General features: G+C 38.3%; 1 protein-coding gene across 5 annotated transcripts in view; it reads right to left on the bottom strand.

The window, feature by feature from the left end:
* The window catches only part of G3BP2 (G3BP stress granule assembly factor 2), a 77,816-nt gene that overhangs the window by 11,509 nt on the left and 45,174 nt on the right, over window positions 1-21,133 (bottom strand). For 2 of the 5 annotated variants that reach the window (XM_037150194.2, XM_037150191.2), the window contains exons 1-4: window positions 15,719-15,927; window positions 4,648-4,766; window positions 1,410-1,491; window positions 448-621 (exon numbers count right to left, since the gene is read on the bottom strand). In XM_037150194.2, coding sequence (XP_037006089.2) covers window positions 448-621; window positions 1,410-1,491; window positions 4,648-4,742 — 351 coding nt within the window. In that variant the 5' untranslated portion in view covers window positions 4,743-4,766; window positions 15,719-15,927. Of the gene's footprint in view, window positions 1-447; window positions 622-1,409; window positions 1,492-4,647; window positions 4,767-15,514; window positions 15,606-15,718; window positions 15,928-20,198; window positions 20,289-21,133 lie in introns of those variants that run through there. The other 3 variants (XM_053655699.1, XM_037150196.2, XM_037150192.2) reach the window with 3 other exon arrangements.

Raw genomic sequence — 21,133 nt, forward strand, 5'->3', positions numbered from 1 at the left:
ACTGCACAGCATACATAATTTCTATTTTAGTAATACAAAATCATGAAGACTATCATTTAAGTTGAACATGGTATATGATGTTAACAACACTACAGATCAAAGAAAAAATACAACTTAAGAAATGTCTAATCAATGTAACAGAACCAGAACCAATTAACAAATGGAACTTTCCCACTGTTCAATATGTAACCTATTAAAGTTAACATATTTTTGTATTATTTCTGTAATCTTAATCTTAACCATCTAGTCTCACATTAGTATCGGTAACTGACTTTTATCTCTAGTCAAAGAGCACACACACGCAAAGCTCAAATAAACTACATCAACTGGCACAGTACTAATTTTTCAAAAAAAGCTACATGTACACCTAAAGGGGTAAGATGAAACCCTCTGGACATGTCAAGCAACTAATAAGAACCAAATACAACCATATAAATAAAAACTTACTTCGGGAGCCAGAACAAAGGTTTGCATAAACTTCCTCTCTGGTTGTCCACTGTTGGACAGCAAACCCATGACCTGGACAACTACTCCATCACTTAAGGTTGCATGAGCATCCACATGACGAATTTTGGTATGACATTCACTGAAGTTCAGAGATAATACTTTGTGGTGTATATCCTTTATTAGAAGAAGGGAGAAAACAAAAATTCTTATGATACTCCATAACCTATATAATACAGCAACAAAACTTCCCTGATTTCTTCCTCACAACCTACAGAATATTTATGTAATCTTTCTGCCTCAGTTGAATCCACTCTATTATACTATGTTACTGCCAGACTGATGTTCCTGAAGCCACCATTTTCAACATGTTAACTCCTTACACAAGAAATCACAATGGCTGTCTCGTATGCTGTAATATATGAGCTTTACATAGCTTTGTCCCACTATCTGCATTAGATAATTAATCATTCACACAAAATGTACTGTGTACTCCTTGGCCTCACATCTATTTTTACTGCATGTGTGCCAAGGCCATTTCTTCTACTTTCAAATGACTATCCTGTAAATTCAGAGTCTATTTGAAATCCCACATGCCATCCTCTACAAAATCATAAGGAATATATATACTTTTGTGCATTCCTGTTTAAAGTTAAGGTTTAGCCCACATTTGTATATAAGCTTTAATAAACTGGCTCAACTATTTCATGTATAAAATACATTAAGGATATAAAACATCCCATCTTCTCCTTTGTATCCACCCCCAAACCAATGCAATATGGCATTTCATGTAAAATCAATGTTTATGAGAACTCAAAGCACAACTGACCATTATTGTAACATAAATCCTAGTTATAAGTAATGATCACATTCAAGAAACACATGGGCCAAAAAAAACTATTTTTCAAATATTTATTTTAATATACACATAAAAAATAAGAAATGTATATGCAATTGATACTTACATTTTGGCCATAAACAGCCTCCTGGGGCTTTCCACTAGCATCTACTCCACCATGAACATAGGAAGAATTCCTTCCATAAAACCTGTAAACCATAGATAATGAAAACATTCAACTGTCAAGGGAAGCCCAAGAGGCAGTACAGTTCTAGTGTCACACAGACCTAACTTCCAGGCCTGGTTCCCTCATTCATTAGTTGTGTAATCTTGAGCACACTTATAGTCTTAGAAGTTTACCTTGGTTATAAACCAGAATATGACTACCCCACAGGGTTTTTATAAGCATTAAACAAGTAATGACAAAATTCTCAGCATGTCTAGTCTAGTATACTGAATATACCATACACTCAAATCACTAGCTATTCCCATCTAATTCTTATCACACCTGTTTTTTTGTTAAGTGGAAAAATAAGGTATTTGTAATACATTCTACACATTGATACTATAGTAAATGATCCCTTTCTTCCCCCTTTGGAAACAAAAACTGAGTTATTCAGACTTGTGTGAGAATTAGATGCTGTTTAACATTCTACTCCAAACCCGAAATGATTACTAATCCTTGCAAAGCCTTAGATTAAATCAGTTTAGATTTAAAATAACTGAAATAATTCAGAGACCATGTAAAAAAAACTACATTATTACAACATCCAATTTCTCTTTAATATTGTTCTTAAGTACATAATGTTTCTCTGGCACTACCTAATGCAATTAGAATTAATCTTTCTAAATTAAGGTTATCAAACATTTAAAGTTGACTTTTAAATAAAGAAAACTCAACTTCTATCATAAAATATACTAAGACTTCCTCTATGCCAACTGATGTTTACAATGCATTACAGAGATCGATTCATTTAACCCTAGTAACAACCTCATGAAATAAGTGCTATTATCTAAATGAGTAAAATAAGGATAAGAAGAAGTTAAATTAACTTTGCTAAGATCACACGCCTTTCAAAATGCAGCAGCTGAGACATGAACCTAGTATGTCCGATTCCAGAATTCATGCTTTAAACTTGCTGTCTATATTTTAAAATTTATACTATTTTCTTTCATGTAAAACCAGCAAGCATGTAAACTACTATTATTTTACTGGAGGACAATTTGGATCTACGTGTATATGAGGTCTATCCAGAAGGTATCCAGCCATGTAATATGAAAAAGAGACATTTACTAAAGAAGGTATAAGATACAAGAAATGCTGTACAAAGGACAATGATGCCTCCTCAGGCATTTTAGGTCCTCACAAGTTCTCCCAATCACCATAGCTGCCCTGTTGTATTTTCCTGAATCTCATCAATGCTTTAAAATCCCTTTTCTTTCAAAGGTGATTTTAGTTTTGAGAAAATCTGAAAGTCACAGGGCACCAAATCTAGTCTGTAGCGGGGCTTGAGCTGCCTGGGTGACTAATAATTTGATGTTGCACCGAAAAACTCTGAACGAAACCTGATGCATGAATGGGCACCTTGTCATGATGAAGCTGCCAATCACCAGTTGCCCATAACTGCAAATAAGCCCAAACTTTCAAATAAGTTTTCCACTCGTGGCTGTTCCTCTTCCCCTTCTGGTACCCCTATAATTCGGATGTTGGAACGTTTAAAGATGTCCTGGAGGTTCCTAAGCCTCTCATTTTTTTGAATTCTCGTTTCTTCATCCTTTTCTGTTTGGTCATTTTTTTCCTTTTTCTGGTCCACTCCTTTGATTTGAGTCCCAGTTTCCTTTTCATCACTGTTGGCTTCCTGTGCAACTCCCTTCATTTCAATTAGTTTTGCCTTCATACGTTCCTCTAATTTGTGACTAAAATCAACCAGTTCTGTGAGCATCCTGATCACCAGTGTTTTGAACTGTGCATCTGAAAGTTTGGCTATTTCTTCATCGCTTATATTTATCAGCTCTGGGGCTCTGAGTTGTTCTTGAGCCATGTTTTGATCTGTTCGTGCCTGTTATGTATGAGGAGGTGTTCACCAGGGTGGGGCCACCCAGGTCGCTGGTCTGTGATGCTGTATGTGGGGGCAGGGTCAGAAAGGGACAATGGCAGTCCCCTCTGCCACTTTCTGCCACTGGAGCCTGCATGGTCTGTCTCACCGTTTTGCTCCTTCACTGGTTTATCTGCGCTCGACTGTGTGACTTTGGTCAGCCCCCAGTGGGTCCGCCGCCTTGCACCCTCAGTGGATCTGCCCATGGCTGCTGGCACACCTGGGTTGCTCGCCCGGGTCGGTGTGGTGGATCTTTCCTGCCCAACCCCGCTCTGCTGCTGGCTCTGCCCCTCTTACCAGTTTGGCTGAAGGGTTCGTTGTTGTCAGACTTCCGTGTAGTTCAATTTTCTGTGGTTTGGTTGTGTTTTTGTTGCTAAAACTTTATTGTTTTTAAACTTGGTTGTGTGAGAAGGCGCAGTGCTTCCACCTACGCCTCCATCTTGGCAGAAGTCGGATCTCAAAACAGTTTTTGAACTCATCAATTTTGATGCCTTGTAGTGCTTCTGTCATTTTTTTCACCTCTCCCACATCAGCAAAAACATTTTCCTTTCAGGACATTTTTCTTCCAGGGAAATAAAATAAAGTCACTGGGTACAAGATCGGGTGAATAACGAGGATGAGGTATGGTGGTCATGATGTTTTTGGTCAAAAAATGCCGAACTCTCAGTGTGGTTCAGGCAGGTGTGCTTATACATCACTCATCATGATATGGGCAAACTCACTCAGAGTCTTCAAAAAAAAAAAAAAAAAAATTCCCTGAAGCATACTGCAGCCTCCTACAGCACCACTAGCTGGTACACTGATACAGACGGGTTCCTAGAACACTCACCTAGCGGGGGGAAGCCTGTACTACAAAGGGCTCAACCTCATACATTTATTCTTAACTCACTTGACCAGAGTGTTCTACAACAACTACTTGCAAAACCTAACACTGACAAAAGTCTCATATCTTTCACCTGCTAAAATATATCACAAAGAACAGAAACTATAACTACTCACCTATTTTGCAGATCAAGAAACTTTAACAAGTACAATCACTTAATGGATTCATTTTCTAACAATGCTGTAGAGAACTTTAAAGAGACGACTAAAGCCCAAATTGCAGATTGGAACTCATTAGTGTCAAGCCCAAGGTTTTCTTAAAATTAAACATAAAGTACCAGAGGATAAAATTTTGTACACACACAAGCATGTGTAACTGTGTTATGAAGTGTCTTTCTCACCATGAATTTCATTAAAAAACTTGAAAAGCAATCCATTTAAATTTACCTGTGTAAATATTCTGGAGCTTTATTCAGCAAAGTATAATATTGCCTCACAAACTCCCGCCCTACAAGCAGCGGACTGGGCTTCTCCATAACCATTTCTTTGCTGCACAATGTCAAATGCTAAAGGAGCAAAACACAAGATTAGTAAGTATTAGAAAGTCATCTTTGTAAACTTCCAAGAAATAATTTTTCTGAGACATACAAATGGTTATAAAAATTAACACTATTTATTAAAAAGTAGTTTACAATGGCAAAAGAATAAATTCTCAACAACTACTGGTTACTCCCAATATTCTGAATCTCTTGTTTGTTTTTTCTTCATCTCTCTTATCCCTCAGAAGTGGGAAGTAGCACAGTTCTTATTCCCAAGAGAAGTCCAGTGCTACCTCAGATGCTAAGAAAACCATAACCAAGGCTTTCCATTCACAGCGCCTCTTCTTTTTGGGGGACCATTACCTCCGTGTCCTTGATTCTTTTTTGAAAACCAGGCAGAAGGCACAGGGCAGGACTGAGAGATCTCACTTACTGAAACAGTACTGACCTGTGCCTTCTCATTTTTCTCTCCTAGGAATTCATCCCACTGTTTTCAAAATAATAACCACCAGTCATCTCAGTACTCAAGATAATTGTTTTTATATTTGTTGTCTTTCTAATCTTTCTTTCCATTGATTAAGCATTGAAACCATATACTATTTATAGTAAATGAGATACACTGGACAAGATAAGACTCTAGCCCTGAAGGAGTTTGTAGTCTGCCACAAAATATGAACAGGCAAGAAGAGAACAGAATATGTTAGGTACCATGCTGAAGTTATTTTTAAGCTAATATCTCAAAGATAAAGGTCAAACTAAGTAAAATTATTAACGACTTTTCACCATTTAAAGTAAACGACTTACATGTTTATATCCTCCGAACAGTCAAAATTATAACATTAGGAATGGGGGGGGGTTAAGTATTACTGAAACCAACACACCATCCTGATCCTAATTCAACTTCACTCTATTACCTCTTTTTTCCTTTTATAATTATCTCAAAACTCTGTCTATAAAAATCCCAAAATATTATATAATGCCGCACTTGATTTTTAAAAAATAATTAACTCAGTGCTTCTAGTGGCAGGGTGTGGGGAATGGGAGCAGCAAGAAGAGAACCCCTAGTGTAGCCCAAGAAGCAGGCCAAGGAGGTAAAAGAGGAAGATAAGGCATGAAGGACTTTCATTTGCTACATTTAAAGTAACAAAGCTAAGCAACATAATATTTTTATTTGGAATGATATGGAATGGTGAAGAGTAGTAGGGTTACCTAGTAAAATGTTATAAACTAAAAATTTTTAAACTAAAATGTGGAAACCACACATACTTTAATACTGTAACAACTGATGTTAAAAATAATGTGGGAAGATACCTACCCTGTGGGGAAAAAAATAGGTACAAAATAGTTTTGTTTAAATGGTTAAAAGACAGAATGCTGCTGTTAGGGATTGTTTCTGGGTTTGGGGATTCTTTTTTTTTTTTTAAGATTTTATTTATTTATCTTTAGAGGGGAAGGGAAGGAGAGAGGAAGAGAAATATCAATGTACGGTTGCCTTTTTGTGCGTCCCCTGCTGGGAACTGGCCTGCAAGGAACCCGGCCTGCAACCCAGGCATGTGTCCTGACTGGGAATCGAACTGCGATCGTGTGGTTCGCAGGCCCATGCTCAATCCACTGAGCTACGCCAGCCAGGGCTTGGGTTTGGGGATTCTTATTTTTCCCTCTTTCTTCTCCCATATTTCCAGATTTCCTACAGTGGCACTATCCCAAATCTCCCATCCCATTTATAAGGTACATACCCACCTAATATTTTTCTGGCTTACATACAGCCCAAAGTAAAGAAAGTAACCAAATACACCTATCAATATCAATCAAAGGATCAAAATGCACTAGAAGTCTGTAGATCAGAGCTAGAAGTTTTACTTATTATTCAATAAATTATTTATTCAAAGGACGTAACTTGAAATGGTAAATGAGAAAAGGCAATGCTAATCTGGTAAAAGTCTAAAAAGCTATCCCCAAGAGGCTATGCAGAGCCTCTTTTTTAAGGTGCAGGAGGCTCCATGATAAAATGAAATAAAGATGTCACTCAGAATTGTGTTTAAATTAATTACACTGGCAAATATAACTCACAAATCAGTTTACTTTTTTACTGTAACTGATTTAAAGTGAATCAGAGTTTAGAAAGCTAAAAAGTGATTGATGGAAATCAAGCAGAAAGGGAAGGTATTGAGGGAGAGGCTGGAACCTGACAATTTTTTAATGACACACTAATTTATATGTTCTATACAGGGAACTGCCATCTCTTCCATCTTCCCATTTTATCCCAGAGTAGGAAAAATAACAATCCAATAAATAAGGAATGCATCAAAGAATCACTAGGGATAAATTATAGATGAATCACCACACAAGGCAGTTTGAGATTTGGACAACTGAACAATATAAAGTTGTGTTTATCATTCACGTATGGCCAGTGTACATAAGAAAAAAGTGTGAGAGGAAAACAGAGCCAAATCACACGTTCAGAATAAGAAATCATGACTTTGCTGGATCTCAATTTCCTAATTTACAAATTAAGACATGCATGATCTCTGGTCAAGCCTTCGAAACTATGCAGTTCAATAAATAAAGCTAGCCAAGATGGTACAAAAAGTTTTTTTTCAGAAGTTTGTTAGCCACTATATTTAGTATCTTTTCAAAGAAAGTGAAACATCATGTATTAAACTCCATTTGACAATGTAGAGATTGTGTCAGATTGAGATGCACAACATAAAACTTACTCTTTTCTTTGTCAATTATAATCCATCAATCCTATTTATTCGTCCATGTAGCAACATGATTATATCCACCTTCCCTCACCAACTCTGTCCATCCCACTTAAAATCCCTGTGTATCTTCATCAACATTCTTTTATTCATTCTTGTTTCTTAAAATGTCTCCTCTCCATTTGCCTAGACTAATTCCTAAAGCCCATTTCCAGGGAAACTGCTGTATGTCGACTGTCACTGTCTTTTCTAAATCTCTTAATATCTACCTATAACCCACTGAGAGGGAAGGGGAGGACAGGAAAAAGTCACACACATACACAAATAATACGGAAAAGAAAGTTGTACCAGGCTTCACATTGATATCTACGACATGCTCAGTTTTCCTCAATTTCAAAATAAATACTTAAAAACAAAACAAAATTTATCATCTTGGCCAGATGGCTTGATTAGAGCATCATCCCAATCCCTGGCCAACTGATGTTTCTCTTTGACATGGATGTCTATCTCCCTCCACCCCCCCTAGAAGCAATAAACAAATCCTCTGGTGATAATTAACAAAACAAAACAAAAAAACCCTAAAACTGTCAACCAAAGTTACCACACTCTGTTCTTCCATGACTAAAATCTCAGCTTTTAGTTAAGTACTTAGGTTTTTGTTTACCTTTCAGTTAAGTCAGTGAATTACTACTATATACATATGGAGCTGTTCCCAAAGCAAACCACCTCAAACTAGTATAAATTTAATGTTGAAAATGAGTTTACATTTCTGTTCTACTTTGTACAATACAAGTTAAAATACTGGTTGAACAGTAAATGGAAATTACAGGAAGCTGCCCTGGCTGGTGTGACTCAGTGTACTGAGCTGAGCGCTGGCCTGTGAACCAGGTCAGCGGTTCAGTGGTTCAGTTCCCAGTCAGGGGACAAGCCTGAGTTGCAGGCCAGGTGCCCAGTCAGGGGGCATGTGAGAGGCAACTGATCAATGTTATCTCTTGCACATAGATGTCTCTTCCTCTTTCTCCCTTCCTTCCCCTCTCTCTAAAAACAAATAAATAAAATCTAAAAACAAAACAACAAAACAAAACAAACAAAAAAACAGAGGAAGATAGATTTAGGTTCAATATAAATAAAATGAAAGAATAACCCGAAAGAGCTCATGAACAGCTGGTCAGTACTAATTGAACAATTCAGCAGAAATATAGTAAAAATACTCATGTATCTAGTTAGATTAGGTTGCTCCAATGCCAGGTTTCAAGAAGTCTACTAACAAGAACACCTTTTACTACTACTCTAATACTCACTCCATACTTTTCCATCTAATGACTGAAACCCTATGCATTCACATTTGGGTCCAGCTAAAATATTGTCCCCTGAAAATCTTTCCTATTTGCTCAGTAGAATATAATCGTCTTTCCTCCGATTTCTCACACTACACTGGGTCTTTATCCTACACTGGGTCTTTATCATGGTATTTTATTAATCATATTCTACCTTAAATTACTAAATATACATCTGGCTTAGTCTTCCTCTTCACTATTCCCCTTTCACATATTAAAATCTGAGCTTTCCCTTAATGTTATTTTCTAGAAAGTCACAATTCTTCTAAAAAAATCCAATGACCTCTCCTAATGCTTCTAGATTTCTACAACGAGGCAATAACATATCACTGAACATCTAGAATAACGACTAATATAAAAATGTAGTACTAACTGTTTATAAAGACACGAAAGTTGGTAGAAATAAAAAATGTTACAGGCACTTCAGAAAACAGTATGGCAGTTTCCTATCAACTTAAACATGCACATCTCATATTACTCAGCAACCCTACTCCATATTTACCCAAGAGAAACAAAGCATATGTCCAAAGACTTACACATTATGGCAGCTCTATTAATAAACAAAACTGAACAATAAAACAGTAATAAATATATAACTATCAACATCTGAATCTAAAAACAAACTAAGCAAACAAGAACAGAGATAGAATCAGGAGAATGGGTGAAGAAGTGAGGGGATTAAGAAGTACAAATAAGTAGGTACAGAAGAGCCAGGCGGATGTACAGTATAGGAAATGGAGTAGCCAAAGAGCTTATACTCATGATCCATGAACAATGGTATGGGGACTGCCTGAAGGAGTGGGTGCTTGCTGGTGGAGGGGGCAAAGGGGGGAAAATCAGGGCAACTCTAATAGCGTAATCAAATAAAATATAATTCAAAAAATAATAAAAAGAAACACTCAAAACCTGAAAAAAAAAAAAACCACCATTAGCCAGGTGCATGAATAAAGAAATTATTATATTAGTCCATGTAACTGAATACTGCTCAAAACAAAAAGAAAAAAACCACAAACTTACGGACTTATGCAACAACATGAATGAGTTTCAAAAACATTACTCAAAATTAAAGACACTCTATAAAACGTAAACCTGTAAGGCTAAATCAGACCAGCAGCTGGAGGCAGAAGGGAAACGACTATAAGGAACATGAGAGACTTGTCTCGGAGGCAAGATCCAAGAAATATCTTGGATCTTGATTGTGGTGGTAGTTTCATGACTGTGTCTGTCCAAAGTCATAGAACAAAGCATGTGATAAGAGGAGTTTTTACTGTTTGTAAATTATTCCTCAATTAATGCAATTATGCTTTAATTATGTCAGTCATTTCACAACCATTTATGGAGAATATACCAGTACAAACATTTGGAGAAACATGGTACACTGATACCATTTAACAGTTAAAAAAAGGCCATTTATTCAAAGTTCACATCTTTCACCTACTGGGATTAACAAAAATTAAAAAGATTGGTAATATTTTCAGTACTGGTAAGAGCGTGGGAGCCCTGACCAGGTGGCTCAGTTGGTTAGAGTGTCGTACTATACACCAAAAGGTTGTGGGTTCCATCCAGGTTGGGGTGTACAGGAGGCAACCAACTGACATTTCATGTTTCTCTCTCTAAAATCCGTACACATATCCTCTGGTGAGGATTAAAAAAAAAAGTGGGAAAACAGGCTCTTTCACATACAGTACTGGTGAAAATATAAGCTGTTAAAACCTTTTGGAGATGTAATTTCAGTTTTGATCAGAGTAATAAAAATGAACACATACAGTTATCTCGCTTGGAGACATGTCACAAAAAAATACACGCACAAAGATGTATATTCAAGGCTTTGCACTGCCAAAAAAAAAAAGAAAATCATCTAAATGCCCATCAAGAGGGAAATGATTTACTATAAAATACAGAATTACACACTCAATAGAAATAGGGAAAAGCAGGAAAGTTATAAATAGAAACAAGAAATACTGCCCACAAAAGTGTAATAATCAAATTGTAGAATAATAATATCATCATTGACAAAAAGGCATGATATGAAGAGAAACACACATGATATATGTATTACAGGTCTAGGAAAAAACAAGGAAAACTACATACCAATTGTTAAGATCACCAGTAAGATATTTACTACATGGTCTGAGTATTTAAAAATATATACTAACTTTGTAGTTTTAAAACCGTATTTAAAATTTTTCATTTAGTTTCTGATAACCATCTAACAGATATGAATTACTGGTGAGGAAACATGGCTCTAGAATAAAGGTTTAAAGTGTGAAAATTCAGCCCTGACTGATGTGGCTGAGTGGACTGAGTGCCCACCTGCGAACCAAAGGGTTGCAGGTTTGATTCCCAGTCAGGGCATGTGCTGGGGTTGCAGGCAAGGTCCCCAGTGGGGAGGGGTGCATGAGAGGCAACCACACATTGATGTTTCTCTCTCTCTTTCTCCTTCCCTTCCCCTCTATCTATAAATATGAATAGTGTGAAAATTCATTTAGCACAAGTAAATCAAGAAGTACTGACAGTCTGCCTACATTAGTGACCATTAATGGTTAAAGTCTGCTTAAATATAACTAATTGAAGAAAAAACTGAAAAGCTCAGATAGGAGAAACAGACCAGTAAAGACACCATGCTAGAATTAAAAATGAGAAGCTACATAGAGAAAGAATATAAAGAAAAACCTACTGCCTAGATTGTAAGGTACGCCCTTGAACTTGGTATTAATGGTCTTACAAACAAGTTTGTAATAAACTGAACCCCAACAGGGAAACATCAGTTCATGTGCAGTCATGAATATATTGTCAAACACTATAAAACCCATAGGAAAAAAACATTGCAACACAGCATAAAATTTGTAACTAAGGTCTGATTTCAATAACATCATGGCAATATGGTCACTTGGGAAAGACAATGATACTAATTTTTTAGATCTACTATTATAGCAAAATAATTATAAAAACAGATTTCAATAAAAGTCACTTTGTACCCATCAATTCTCTTTAATCTCAAAGATCTCAAATGGCATCTCTATTTTTATTAAAGAAAACTATTATCCATACAGCGATAAAATAACTAGATCTGTATATAACCATAAAATCTATTTATAACTGTCAATGTCAAACACCTGGCCATAATCACGACCACTATAGATAAGCATGAAAATAGACAATCAAAAATTCTCTCTCTGAGGAGCCTGGAGTGTCCTGACCACCATCTATCACAAATGATAATAAATGTGGCAACTTTCCTCAAGTAATCTGGGGTGGGGGGAGAATTCACTCATTGCAAATTACTGACAGGAAAATTCATGTTACACTTTGGTGGCTATTTCAAGGCTTGGAGAAAATGGCCACAATGAAAACTGCTATGAAGTTGAGACACCATGTTATCTTATTTTAAAAAACAAAACAAAGACCCCCCAAGAAACCAGAAGAAAATGACATTTAGATAATAGAAAAATCTATAAAAATTTTCAGCACTGTAAAGTTGTATGTGCCATGTATCTCCCCTCTTATAAAAATAGTATCTTTACTAACAGAATGCAGTCCTTTTTTAAAAAAATTTATATCAATGTGTGGTTGACTGTCATATAGCCCCCACTGGGGACCTGGCCTGCAACCCAGACTTGTGTCCTGACCGGGAATTGAACTGGTGACCCTTTGGTTCACAGCCTGCACTCAATCCACTGAGCCACACCAGACAGGGCAGAATGCTGTTCTTTTTATGAGGAAAAAAAACCCAAACGCTATGACACAGCTTATCTCTACTGCTAGATACTTAATCCCTTTCCCCTCTAGAGCCCCTCACTCTGGGCTCATTCAAGTCAGGCCCAGGCCACTTCTCAGTGAACCATGGACTATACTCATTCTCAATAGCTGACCCCATATTAAAACTAGAACCTTCCTATATTCCAGATGGGTATTTGTTTAAAATAATTTTACCAGTCAAACAGAAATGTACACACACTCTCTCTCTCTTTAAAGCAAAAACCTTTCATTTGTTGTGGCAGACCACAGCATGAAGACATCACAATCAGAATCCAAACACCAGTGGCAGAAATAAACAATAAACGGTAGTTGTGGATTTAAGCCTTTTCTATTTTTACACTCCAAAGATAAGGAGGAAAGTTTTTGAAGCTCAGATCCTATTAGATGTGACCAAGTATGAAGACAGAAAAAGCTGTCCCACAAAAAGCATGTATTTATGCTTTAAAGTTTAACAAGTAACCTACTCGTTCCTTTATCTCCTTGAAATAGATTTGGTATTAGCTTCATTTACAAAAAAAGGAAACTGGTGGTTCGAAAGTCAATGAGAGAATCTGAAATCAGGTGTCCCGCCTCCAGTGAAGTTTTCATTACAGAGGTCAAAAAAACAACCTCTTTAGAAGAACAGCCAAAGACACAAGAAAATTAAAAAAAAATAAAAAAACTTCTAAGCCCGATTGTTCCCATATTTGATATTGTTGGTAAAAGCTAAAAAGCAGGTAACACTAACATAACAGGAAATCCAAGAGTCAACTCAACATATTAGAAAGGTACATCAAAATAAGGCAACATATATATAAATTAAACAATAAGCTGAGACAAAGCAGTTAAGAAACTGTTACTATTGCTTCTGAGCCAGTCCAAACAGAGTTCCGGTAAAACTAATTTGCCCTATTAGCTCTTAAACAACTGCCACCGGTGGAGAGTAACTAAGTTATGCTTGTCAATTAAACTTTACTGAATTTAGAAGTTCAGAAACAACCCCTTAAGTTTGAACCTATAAAAATCAGACTCGAAATTTTCCACCCCAATGCCCCCTCAGCATAAATTATCTAGGAAAAAGTCTTATTTAAAGCAATCTAGGCAAAATTCTCAATCCTGATAATGGGTAATCAACAGCAGTACTTCTGCAGGATAAGAAAGTTATTAAAAATCTAAAAACATTAGTAGTATTATTTATAGATTTTTCAGTAACTACTAAGGCAATTTTCATATTTGATCTCTCATACATGAAATAGAGATATAATACTCCCTGTTGCCGACAGTGCCAATACTATTCACACTCAAGAGCTGTGTGCTGGCAATTCAAGTGCTCCTTGGTCGCTTGCAAAATGAGCCCTCAATCCGACTATCAAGTTAATACTTCTTGGTTCTACCTTTGATCCCCACCCACCCCACAGGCATTCTGGTATTCTTCACTTCCTTTTTTCCTCTCCACTCTTAATAGTTGTTCACTTTGGGCTCATATTTCAGCCTCAAATATTCGCAATCTGAACAGCTCTTAGTAAGCAATCCATTTGAGCTCCTTATCCTACTACCTACAATTCCTGATAACCTTCCAAAATTAAACAGTGAAAGATTAAGTCATAAGACTTAGTTCTAAAAATTAAGACAAAAAGGTAGTAAGTATCACTAAAGAAACATGCAATTCAATTCCAAGAAGTTCAAACTAATCATATTCTTTGTTTTTAATCAGAAATTTTGGACATCAAAAGGACCACTGGATACTAAAAGGGCAGAACGTTTACTTAGAAACTTTGCTCACATGCCTAAGGCTATATTAACTGCCAAATATGGAGCTGGAGAAGGAATTCCCATCTTCTTCCTCTCTAGCACATGGGGCTCCTGATATTAGTTAATGGTTCACTGAACCAGGTACATGCAATGCTAACATTTGGAAGACTAACGTGAGGTGTGGAGCCTTGAACCTAAAAAAAAACAGCATTTTAACCCAAGTTAGTATCACAAAAATCACATAGGGGCTTAAAGGAGACAACTTTGCTGTTGCTGCACCTTCGGTGCACGTGTTTTGGTTTTTTGCTTGTTTAAGGGAGCAAAGACACTTCCCCTAAAAATAAATAAAAAATAGAAAAATTAAGTAGACCTGAAAAGGGAAAAATACTGATCTATGCGGAAAATTATAGATCCAAATCTATATTCGCTCCAAAGCCGCACAGGGCCATCTTAAATCTGCTTTTAGAGCGGCAGGTAAAATTCAACCAGATTCGACTAACAAAACACTATAGGGAAGCTTAGTTCCTCCCCTTAACTATCCTACATATCTGCCCCCCAGCCCCGACAAGAGTAGGGTAAGAGAAAGAAATCCATTCCCCAAAGCACTCAAACATCTTTTCTGTTGCACTCAAACATCTTTTCTGTCCCCAAAGCACTCAAACATCTTTTCTGTTGCACTCAAACATCTTTTCTGTTCCTAGGTCAATACAGAATCGTTTAGATAAAGAGGGCACGAAGAAGCATAGGTTACAGATAGCTCCAATTTCTGAACCCGCTGGGGATAAACCCGAGAGGGGGGCGTGAAAGACCGCGGAACTTAGGTACCGGGTAAGCAAAGCAGCGGCTGCCTTTAAACCCGGATTCTGTTTCCTTGCTCAGAAATGGTGCCCGGAGGCCTCTACTTTCGCATCTGCGTCGCTTCTGCCTCCGCCAACAGAGACTCTTCCCCCCTCCCCCACGGGCGGGGCGGCGACCGCCTCCCCGCTCGCAGGCAACTAGGAATAAGAGCCGCAAATGAATCGGAGATAAGACTAGTGGCTCCCCACCTAAAACATCCTCTCTGGAATGCCCACTCTCTCACCGTCCCTATTAAGCCTCCATTAGCGTGCCTTTGGGAACTATTGCGTTCCCCTTCCCAGCTCGCCACCTCATCCCCAACAAATCCTGGCTCCACCTGTGCCCTCGGAGCCCTCACAACGCCGATCCGTCACCGCCCTCCCTTCGCACGCGGCCTCCCACCCCTCACCTGAGAGGAAACGCTCCGCTTCTGTCCCGCACACACGGCAGCGTCAGGCAGCCGCCAAGAACAATGTCTCTCTACCGCTAAACCTCCGACACCGGGGTTCACGCTGTGGGCGGTTGCCTCGAGCTGCCGCGCGCTAAGAGCACACGACAGGAACGTCCCCTTCCAACCACCACACCGACAACCCTTCCCGGCCCCCTTACACACCTTCAACCAACAGCGGCGGCGGGTACGTCGCGCGGAGGTCAGCAGGAGAGTCGCAGAGTACCCAGCCTGCAGCAGCGGATTTTTCTCGCTCGCCTCCCCCTCCCTCCAACTAACGTCAAGCCTCGGAAGCAGAAGAGCCGCGAGCTCGGTCCCTTACAACCTGCTCTTCCCGGGCACCAGGCGCTGCGGCGAGCGACCAGGAACACGTACGTCCCGCCCCCTTTGCCACCGCCCCCTCTTATTGTTTTACCCCTGCCGAAAGGGCTGGGGAACCCCCCAGCACGGCCTCAGCCAATCACGCATCTCCTTCGCGAACTGGACCCAACCTTCTCGCGTCCCTCTTCGGAGCCTGCGCAGAATGCCGCCGCGCTCACGTACTCTGGCGCCCAGAAAGCCGGGGAACCGGAACCGGCCTGAAGCCGGTACTAGAGTCCGCTGATTTGACGTCACAAGGAGGCTGCCTTTCTCCTCCCTAAAGGCTCTGGCCTTGGCGCCCCTCGAGATCGCGCCAGAACTAGAGCCGGTTCGCGCGCAGCGTCGTCTCTTTCGGGCTGTTTTTGGAGGTTGCCTATTGATTACTAATGTTTAAAGGGACGGAATTTTCTTTTTTAACTAGTAGCATGTTTTTTGCTGCTCAAAAATGAGTATAAAGTGCAGCAAGGGGTTTCACCTGTTTGCACCCTAAACTCACCTATATTGTTTATTACTCCATTCTAGGAAATGATTTTAAATTCCACCGAGAAACTCATATTAACCTTAACAGCTCAAAGATAAAGATATAGATATAGATATATATAAAATCTGGAGCCTACTGGATTCTAGGCCCTGGAATGTAGAAAAAATATGCTGCGGCCTCCACGAAGGGGAAAAGAATCTATTTCTTTGTAAGCCCGTTTTGTATTTAGGTGTTGCTAAATACATGCTAAGCATTTTACAAACCAAGGCAGCTAAAAGGCTGAAATCCCAAGAGATATCAGGATTACAGTCCTGTCCTAGATCTAGGCACAGACTTGGCCCTGGGACTTGGTTGGGGAAAAACTAGATACTGGCATTCCTGACCTTGATTCATGGAAAAAGCCGAATCTTACAGTCCGAGAAGCTACTCTGCACCTTAGTTCTGTCAGGGAATATGAAGACAGCAAAATAATTTTGGAAGTAAGGACTGAAGGAATGGCGAAAGAAAGGGCAATTAGGGACGAGAACACATTTATTATGCCCATGTACCAAATGCCGTGTACCAAACATAATGCAGGTATATACATTTCATCCACTTTCTTCACAATCCTGTAAGAGCAATTTTAGTATTTTTTACATATGAGAACAGATTTAGAGGTCATGCCAACATTCAAACCTCTAAAATCGACATCATTTTTATCTGAGGTTGCTTAATCATTTTGTTACATGCAAAATACATAGGCAGGCCATTGCCTTTATGAAATGAACTTTGACATGTTTTCCCTGCATCATAATACGCAGATTGCTCTTTAAGTCTAATATTTATGTACCAGCTACTCTTTTAATTACTTTTCATAATTGTTTAAGCCTCACAATAACCCCAGAAAGTAGTTAACTATTTTATGCCCATTTTACAGATGAGGAAAGTGAGGCTTAAAGAGGTCAAGGAACTTGCCAAGGTCACACAGCTACTATTTGGTACAGCTGGGATTCAAACGCAAGCAGTGTGCTTTCACACTTCATGCCCTTAACCACAAGCTATAGAATACTTTCATTGTATTTATTATTTGCTGCAATTTATCTGCCCTACTGCTGATGGACCCTCTGTAATGTGGTTTCCAGTGTGGGGTTTTCAGGCACCACAGTGTTATTCACCATGTATCACCGTGCACAGGTAAAAAGTTTCTCTAGAGCAGTGGTTCTCACAAATTAATGTGCCCCAGATCACCAAGGGAACCTGTTAAAATACTGGGTTGGCTCAAAAGTTCAACTGTTTTTTCCCCTGTAAGATCGCTCTAGTAGCATCTAATTGTTTTTAAGTTCATTTGAAACAATTGTTACATTGTATTGTGATAACTATCTTATCTGCATGCATTTAAAAAAAATCAAAACTGATGAATTTTTGTGTAGCCATTTTAATATTGAAGATGGAAGAAAACATGCAACATTTTCAGCATAGTATGCTTTATTATTTCCAGAAAGGTAAAAATGTAACTGAAACGCAAAAAAAAAAAAAAAAAGATTTGTGCGGTGTATAGATAAGGTGCTGTGACTGATTGAATGTGTCAAAAAAGTATTTTGTGAAGTTGTTGTGCTGGAGATGTCTTGCTAGACAATACTCCATAGTCAGGGAGACCAGATGAAATCGATAGTGATCAAATCAAGACATTAAATGAGAACAATCAACGTTATACCATATGGGAGATAGCTGACATACTCAAAATATCCAAATTAATAGTTACTGATGAAAATGAAAAATGTACCTTTTATTTTATGGAAAAAACTAAACAGACTTTTTGGCCAACCTAATACATACTACTGGGTCTCACTCCCATGGTTTCTAATTCAGCAAGTGTGTGTTGAGGCCTGAAAATCTGCATTTCTAACAAGTTCCCAGGTACTGCTGCTGCTACTGTAGCAGAAGTTAAACCATACTTTAAAAACCACTGATCTATAGCATAGGTTGGCAAACTTACACTGTAAAAGACCACTTAGTAAGTATTTTAGGTACTGAGGGCTACGAACAGCCTCTGTCACTCACCTTCCCTCCTTTTTTTATTTAAAATAGTAAGAAATGTTCTTAACTTAGCCCCAGAACTATACAAACACAAGCCTCAGGTAAGCTCTGCCCTAGGGTATAAGTAGACTTACTGGGGAAAAAAGATTCAGCTATCTTCAATTTTAGTTAAAAAAACAAAACCAAAACAAACCCTAAACTGTTTTTGCAAAGTGGTGATTTTTTACTTCCTAAATGTCTCTTAAGTCTGTGTTCTCTGAATGCCTCTCCATGCCTATAGCCTCTGTGCAGATTGAGGCCTCTTTCTTCTTTCCAGAATGATTGCAGCAGCCTCCCAACTAATCTCCCAGCCCTTCAAAGATAACTTCCATGAAATAGCACCTCCCATGATAGATTATGATGCAGGGAGACCAGAATGAACTGACATTCATTCAGTGGCTCAAGCCAAAAACCTTAAGTCATCCTTGACCCCTTTTTTTCATACCACACGGCCAGTCATCAGTAAATTTCTGTTCTCTCTACCTTCCAACATGTGTTCTTCTCATTACTATGGTAAAACACTTCTCATTACTATTACTACTATTACTGAGTCCAGGCATCCACCACCCACTGCAACAGCCTAAGGGTCATGATGTTTCCACTGTCATTCTACTACGGTCTGGTCTCACAGCAACCTTTACAGCTATTAATAAGATGATACTCTCAAAACCTTCCAAAGACAACACAATTTAAAAAACCCCAAGCCCTTACAGTGGTCTTACAAAGTCCACCTGATCTAGACCTAATACCTAATCTATTACTTCCATTTCTTACCACTTTTTCACTATCCCCAGGTCTTCCTTTGATGCTCCAATCACATTGCCAACCCCAAAGTGGGTGCCCTAGGTGGATTTTTCACAGAAAAGTCTGTGAAAAATCAAAGTTTTAAGTATCTACTGATTTCCCCAAGTACTCATACTGAAACATCCTAATGATTCTAAAGCTGAGTTAGTTATGATTTTCCCTTTCACAAACTCAAAAGAGAGCTATTGTTGTGTTGGCTGTTGTCATTCTTTTTACTTAGTAATCTAAAGGAAAAGAGGTCAGTGCCCTTGACTCCATAGTCAGGTATGGCAAGTCTTTAAAAGTTCTTGTAGCACACCGATTGAAAGTCACTGCAATAATCTATAGACATTAAAATGTCATCAGTTATCCAACTAACATCCTTTATAATGAAAAGAAAAAAAATTGTCTTCTGGTTCAGGATATTCAAGATTACAAATTCATTTAGTTTTTATGTCACTCCATAAGCGTGCAAAGGATTTCTAACATTAAAAAACAGGTACAAAGAGCTGTTCAACTGAAATAATCACAAGCCATAACTGATAAATATTTTTAAATGAAAATATCCATTTTTTAAAAAAGCTCCTTTGTATATTTCTGTTGCAAGTAAATATTAATTCATTCTTTCAAAAAAGCAATTGTGCAAGATATAGCAAAAGCTTTAACATGTTTGTACTTTTTCTGCCAATAATTCCACTTCTGGGTATTTATCCTTCTTAGGATATGTACCAAGAAGTTCAGTGTGATGTTATTTATTTATTATCATTTAAAAACACGAGGCACTGGGTCCTGGCCAGGTATCTCAGTTGGTTTTAGCATCATACCCACACCCAAGGTTGCAGTTTGATCCCAGGTCAGGGCACATACAAGAATCAACCAATGGCCCTGGCTGGTGTAGCTCAGTGGATTGAGCATGGGCTTATGAACCAAAGGGTCGATGGTTCAATCCCCAGTGAGGGCACATACCTGGGTTGCTAGCCAGGTGCCCAGTTAGGAGAACGTTGAGGGGCAACCACACACTGATGTTCCTCTCTCTTTCTCCTTCTCTTCCCCTCTCTCACAAAAAAGAAAGAAAGAAAGAGAGAGAGAGAGAGAAAGAAAGAAAGAGAGAGAAAGAATCAACCAATGAATACATAAATAAATGGAACAATAAATTGATGTGTCTCTCTCTCTCACTCTCCCTCCCTCCCCTCCATCTTTCCCTCCCTTTCTTCCTTTCCGAAATCAATTAAAAGAAAATTTGAGGCACCCAATAGTGAATATAAACTAAGATACTTTAAAAAAAAAGATTTTATTTATTTTTAGAGAGGGGAAAGGAGGGAGATAGAGAGGGAGAGAAATATCAGTGTGTAGTTGCCTCTCACATGGCCCCCACCAGGGACCCGGCTTGCAGTCCAGGCATCTGCCCTGACTGGGAATTGAACCAGCGACCCTTTGGTTTGCAGCCTACACTCAGTCCACTAGCTGGTGAGCTACACCAGCCAGGGCTAAGATACATATTCTTGACAAATCTACATCTAAAGTTGTAAATTTAAATATTTAAGAATACATTTTTATGTCACTTTTATGTTTCAGTCTTAAGTCAAGAGTATTTATGATATTACCTTATATAAAAATTATGGTACTCAATTTTCTATTAAGTAGGTACATGACTCATATTTTTGATGGACTTACGACTTTTCTGTACCTTCTACTTTTCCATTGTAAAATGTTACTTTTGCAATAAAAACATTCGTTAAACTATTAAGGCATTATCTTGGTACCTGAAGGGAAGATTTTTAAGTTTTTATTCTCTCAGCTCTATCTACCTTGTTTCTCATTACATATAAATGAACATTTATATCATCTAACTAGAAGTACCAAATCAACATAGAAGATATAAATGGTAAAACAAAAGAAAT

Source organism: Artibeus jamaicensis, unplaced genomic scaffold, assembly GCF_021234435.1.
Source record: "Artibeus jamaicensis isolate MK-2021 breed Jamaican fruit bat unplaced genomic scaffold, CSHL_Jam_final scaffold_1031, whole genome shotgun sequence".
Lineage (NCBI taxonomy): Eukaryota > Metazoa > Chordata > Mammalia > Chiroptera > Phyllostomidae > Artibeus > Artibeus jamaicensis.